At 45.9% G+C, this 6,000-nt stretch overlaps 1 protein-coding gene and 1 long non-coding RNA gene across 2 annotated transcripts in view; one reads left to right on the plus strand and one right to left on the minus strand.

Moving 5' to 3' along the window:
• Positions 1 to 1,496: 1,496 nt before the first annotated feature.
• LOC116217142 lies at positions 1,497 to 4,608 on the minus strand. The gene is made up of 3 exons (XR_004161220.1): positions 4,525 to 4,608; positions 3,559 to 3,682; positions 1,497 to 2,880 (listed from the first exon to the last, which is right to left on the minus strand). It is a non-coding gene; the product is annotated as an uncharacterized LOC116217142 (long non-coding RNA).
• A 276-nt stretch (positions 4,609 to 4,884) lies between these two features.
• Positions 4,885 to 6,000, plus strand: part of WFDC1 (WAP four-disulfide core domain 1) — a 12,743-nt gene continuing 11,627 nt past the window's right edge. Inside the window, exon 1 of the mRNA XM_003209864.4 lies at positions 4,885 to 5,318. Coding sequence (XP_003209912.1) covers positions 5,172 to 5,318 — 147 coding nt within the window. The 5' untranslated portion in view covers positions 4,885 to 5,171. The remainder of the gene's footprint in view (positions 5,319 to 6,000) is intronic.

Genomic DNA, 6,000 nt, shown 5'->3' on the forward strand with positions numbered 1-6,000 from the left:
GGAGATGAATGAGATTCAGCCCGCTTAGCACAGCTGTTGGACAGGAGAAAGCCTGCAAGTGCCCTTAGACCAGGTGGATGATGGAAACACATGTGCTGCATTCCAGACAATCTGCTGAAGGACATGAAAGGGAACACTCCCAGATAAGCTCAGTCTGCAGTGGTTCAAAACACAGTTGTTCATCTTCAGCCAGCTTTAGATAAGACCTTTATCAGGAGGTCAAAGGCAAGTGGGATTTTCTATAACTTATTTAACCCTTCTCCTTGCAAGAGAAGACAAGAAAAACTGTCTGCCTTCTCATAGCAAACTCCTTAAGAGCAGTGGAATAATTCATCAAATGTGACTCTCAGACTCCAAAATCCTTGGATCTCATGTAAGAAATTTGAAAGCAATGTTACCAGCTTCAAGTCTTAGTGTCCCTATATGGCTGTAGAGCTGCAGCAATGCTCCCTGAGCACAGAGATTGTGGTGTGATGTAAGCACAGCCTGAGGTGCACACCACCATTAGTTATTCTGGAGAGATTTGGTGCATCCCCAGAGCTGATATAATGAGACAGAGTTTTTTCAGAGCTCTTGAGTCACTTGCCTTGTGGTTGGACATGGAAAATCATTTGCTGCCTTTGCCAAAGTGCTCTTTGCCTCTGAGCAGCCACAGTAAAGTACAAGGGAGTTCACCTATGATGTTGTGTGGGAAGCTGAGGTTAAAGATTTCTTTTATGAAAATCCTCTGCAAGCACCACAATGATGTATATATGACATCTGCCTGGTTCAGTGTTTGCAGGTGCCACTGGCAAGCACATTGTGTATGAAGTTGCTGTTTCTGGATGTAGGCAGGACACTTTTGTAATGGGAAACTATCTGTCTCAGGGTTACAGGCAGGCAAATTTCAGACTTGCAGAGATGCAGCCCCCATACCAAACTGGCTCTGAGCAAGCCATCAGAGGTCACTGCAGGGAATCAGGCACCTCCAGCCATCAAATAACCCCTGCTTCAGTGTCTTGTGTAAGATCCCTGTTTCCCCAGTGGTGCATGTCTCTTAGCTGGCTTTATAAGATTTATATATGCTTGCACTATTGCGTGGTTCCTGGCTCTGACTGGTGCCTTACCAAGGTCCAAGCAAGATGCCATGTCCCCCGTGGTCTTCCTGATTTGAATCCCTAGAGTGCAGACCCGATGTTTTAGGCAGCCAGGGCTCAGCCTTTCTGCCCCTGGGGACCCCAGCCTGGCTGCTACACAGAGCACAGCACAGGGCTGTGAATTCGTTGTCAAATCCCTGCGAACCCACAGAGGCATTAACTTCATTTCAGGATGCAATCTGTCCTCCCAGAGCATTTTGCTGAGATTTCCAGTCTGTGACTCAGTTGCTGTGGACCAGAACTATGGTTCAGAGTCCCACCCAGGAGGAACTCTTCAGACTCAGCAGAGCTTTCCCCAGGCACACAGCTTTCAGCACACTGCATTGCAGAGGCCAGCAGCCTTCTCCCAGCAAGGTACCTTTCCCCTTCGTAATGAATGCAATGTTTGGATTATATGTTTTAAGACTTCCTGCTAATTTAGTTAGTGGGATGTAGTATTCAGGAGAGTGCTTCTCTAATAACATTCATCTGCTTAATTTATATCTCATACGCAATAAAACTAGTTAAAAGTAGAAACACTTTTTATTGTTCCTTATAGGCCTTTCCAAATGGACTGAGGCCACATAATATTGACCTTTTTGTGAGGACTTTAGGCAAGATGCTTAAGGAGAATCACCTGCCTGTGTTCTGTATTGCTTTTGATCTCGTATTTCATCCTGTGAATTCCTGTGGGACCTCACTGGTAGCACACATCTGGCACAGACACAATGGCCAGCTCTTCCTGCTCACAGAAGGAGCAAACCCACACTGAAAACCCAGATTTGGTGTTTTCCTGTAGAGCTGGCCCTAAAATAACCCTCTGGGTGAGGGGCAGCAGTATCTCCAGTGTTACCTTTCAGGGATATTGTAATCTTCTCGCAGCTAAGCCCATCCAAACACTTGGGTGTGCACCTGCAGGGGTTTGCAATCTGGTTTTGAAGGGCATGGGGAGAGGCAGAGCTTCCCTTTGCACAGGACCTGGTAATATCAACAGCCTCGAGCCTGATTAACCCCTAGGAGAGCATTGCCCTGTGCTTTTGGCAGCAGGACTGGTGCAAGGACGGTGAGGAAGCAGCAGGCCTGTAAAATGCACAGATAAAGAACTGCAGCAGCCCCTGGCATGAACGTATGGTGATTTTGTCATGCTGAAATGAGTCACCCTGTGCTGCCGGAGCTGTGTGCTTTGAGGAAACTCTCTTTGACATAATTGTTCCTTAAAAGTCAGATCTTTCTTCTGGGAAAGGGGAAGTCTTGGCTTGGACTGACCTGCCTTGCTTTTTGGCTGGACAAAGGCATTTTTCCTGGCTGCACAAACACCCCGTGACTTTCACTCAGAACCTCCCAGAGAACATTTTTAAAAACCATTATTAATTCATTCCAATCAAGCAGCAGAAGTGATTCCAGAAGTGCCTTTATTCTCCGAGCTGGCTAAAACACCAGCCCTTCAACACGCATACATCTCCCTCAGCTCCTCCTTGCTGTAACGTATGATGCTGAAGGTTTCTCAGGTCCTGGGGAGACGCTCAAGTCTCAACCACGTTCCCACATCATCATCTGACTGCAGTTCATGTGACTGCAGAATCTTTCCCATTGAAGCCTTTTGTAGAATGGAGATTTGCACAGATCCGTACGTGGAAGATGACCCTTTTCTCAGCGATGAATGAAGTTATCTCATTTAACATCCTTGAAGACAGCGGGAATTTTGTGTGAGGAACTACACCACAAATCTTGAAGCAGAAATGACTTGGCAGTATATGTATGTTCTCTGGACAGGTAGAAGAATAAATGGTTTTATGATAAATAGCACAGCTGAGCACTCTGAAAACTTGCACTAGCACAAAATGTGCTTTCCGCTGGGCTCACACCCAAGTTTGCACCTTGTCAGTCAGGCTGGTTGGGAGCACAGATTTTCATTTTAACACCTTCACTGAGCTAATTGCTCAGCACTAATATACTACCAAAGCACTAATATATTACCCTATTCACCCTTATACTTATCTCTTTTATTCCAGCTGTCAGGACTTGGGAAGAAAGCCTTGCCAGGGACCACCAGGAAGAAGAATTTCCAGAAAAGCCAAGAAATATATTCTTTCCAACTTTTCCAGCTAAAACAGTTTTTCTTAATGCTATAAAAAATTGAAATCCCTTGCCCATTTTCCAAGACAGGATGGGAGTAGAAGTGTGTGAGGAATGGAAATGGGTGGTGGGAAGAATTCCCTATTAGATGTGAGGGTTGAACATTGAAGCACAAAGCTCCAGCTCAGTCTGCACTGTTTGTAACCCTTGGGATTCTGGCCACAAAAATAGGAAGTTTATTTTCAGCCAGTCCTTTACCCATGCCTCAGTTTCCCCAGCTGGTAGTTGGAATAATCCATTCCAGGCATTGTGTATGGTACCTTGGGAGATAGAGATGAAAAGTGTGATGTGTGGGAGACATACATACCACAACAGTAGCTTTGATTTTTGCATGAAGATCATGACTATCAGCTGGAATATGTTCTTTCAAGGAGAATCCACACTTCTTCAGCATACAATCCAAAACTGTCATTCACAGAGAGTACTTTCTCCTGCATAAATGGCAAAGCTTCATATCAGCCAAAATTAGGGCCAGTAAATGTTGTCTGTAGTAGCTATTAATCTTTAGAATTAGTTGTTCCAAATCCAGATTGCAAGTCTATGAAATGAACAACAATGAAATTAGGGAGATTTATTGTGAGCAGTTATTTCACACTGGTTTAGGTTTCAGCAAGAGATCAGACAAGTGAAATAGCACAAAGACTAAAATTAAGTAGCAATACTGTAAGAAAAAGCCTTGTTTATTCTTCTGACCTAGCTATGTCATTTGTCTCTTTACAACACGGCAGTCAGAAAGCTGGTGGGAGCTCCTGGTTGTGCTCGAAAGGTGCTTTGTCAAGCTGCAGATATTAACATTGCAGGGAACAAGGGAGATTTGTTTTTAAGAAGAATTGGAGGCGTCCTGTTGCATGAGACAAAGCCCTCTGAGCGATAACAAATAAAGCCACAAATAGAAGACTGATGGTACCGATATATTCCTCTGTGGATGTACTGAGCATGCCTTTCAGTAACCCAGCACAACTCCTGATCTCAGCTGACGTTTATGTATGTGCCTGTATCTATGTACCAGGTACCCTGCTCTCCTGCTCTTTGGCACCTACCTTTGTCCCTGACCCAGGCATGATGCTTTCAGCCTGATTCCGTAGGGTTGTCCCTTTGGACACCCAGGTGCCTCAGTATCCATATACGTGTCTCACACCCCACAACCAGGCTGGCTGTCCCTCCCATGGTCAGGCACGGGCTGACTCATGGCCCCTTCCTCACTTTCCATGTGGTCATTTCTAAAGGGCCTTCCTTCCCAAATCCCCACCCATGCACATGGATTTATTTTTACCCATCGACCGCATCTTCCTCTTCTTCAAAATCATTTGTGGAAAGCTAACGTCAACGTGGTTTAATTAAAGCCTCTGCATGTTTATCATGTCTTTAAGTCATTTCCTTCAAGCAGTCTTCATACGAAGTTCTCACTTTGTCAAAACACGATCCAAAACCACAGCTCGGGGCACAGTGGGAAGCGCACAAAGGGAGAGCTGAGTAGTGGGGAAGTTTGGGTGAGCTGTTTGCTGTGAGCCCACCCCTGCAAGACCTTTATTTCCCCCTGCGGCAGCTGTCATCTGATCCCACGCTTTGGCTTTGAATGGGGCTCTCTGAGGATGCCAGATGTTGGGAACAAAGGTCTAAAAATAATCTTTCCAAGTAATCTTCCCATCTATCATTCAAGGAGAGCGTGTGCTTTGTGTGAACATGTGAGCCGAGAACCTGATCTAACTTTGTGGAAAGAAGTTCAACGGCAGCTCCTGGCTTCTGCTTGCAGGCTCCTTTTTTTTTCCCCCCTTCCCTTCGCAGAAGCCGTGCAGCACAGAGCTCTCCAGCGAGCAGCCCTCACACTCCCTCCCTCTCCTCTCCCTCCCTCCTTGCCAGCACTCTGAATCGCCCGGATCCTGGGAAGCCGAGCTCCCTACTTGATCTCTCATTGGGAAAATGGATTCCAGGATGCTGTCAGACCTGCATTTCTGCAAAAAGATCTTCGCTGTGGCTTTGTGTGTCTTAGTTCTGCTGGCAGACTCAGGCTGTGCAAGGAATCTCTGGAAACGAGCTCTGCATCTGAAAATGACAGAGAAATACGATGTGAGTAGGCTGCGGTGGGGTGGTTTGGGGGGCTGGGTGTGCTCACCTTGAGATGGAATTTTTCTTTACGTGTGTGTTTTAGAATAAGGAAAGTTTGAATCCACACCCCATCTCTTTATAAAAGGGCTGCATGAAGTTTCTCAAGCTGTACGAAACTTTTGCCACCTAGCTGCTGGGATAAGAAACTTGTGCAGCGTGCCGAAAACACATCGGTGCTGCAGTCATTGCTGCTTTTCCTAGAAACATCACAGGGCAGCAAGGGAAGGAACGGGGAATGCAAAATTGATGTGTCTGGGAACAGGTTTAGTGCAAAAAGGATAACGTCATTATCTTCAGAAGAGTTCCCTGCCCTGTTCTTTCACTGCCTTTTGGAGTAACTTTGGAGAAATATCTCCAACTGGAGCACCTCAGTGCCTGCCCAGTGTGTCAGAGGGGAACAGGAGCCCTGTGTTACACACCATTAGGGGCTGAGCACAACCACCTCTTCCAAATCTGCCATGGAGTGATAGCGCTGTAATTGAAACTGGAGCAGCAACAAGTTACTGAGAATAGAGGAAATAAGTGTGCTGAGTATCATTGTGCTGTGACTGGGCCAAACGACTGTGAGAGATGGCCGTGAAGGAAAGGAAAAAAGAAATAAGATGATTTGCTGTCTGACTTTCAGGACCTGTTGCTTAAAAAG

Source organism: Meleagris gallopavo, chromosome 13, assembly GCF_000146605.3.
Source record: "Meleagris gallopavo isolate NT-WF06-2002-E0010 breed Aviagen turkey brand Nicholas breeding stock chromosome 13, Turkey_5.1, whole genome shotgun sequence".
In the NCBI taxonomy this organism is placed as follows: domain Eukaryota; kingdom Metazoa; phylum Chordata; class Aves; order Galliformes; family Phasianidae; genus Meleagris; species Meleagris gallopavo.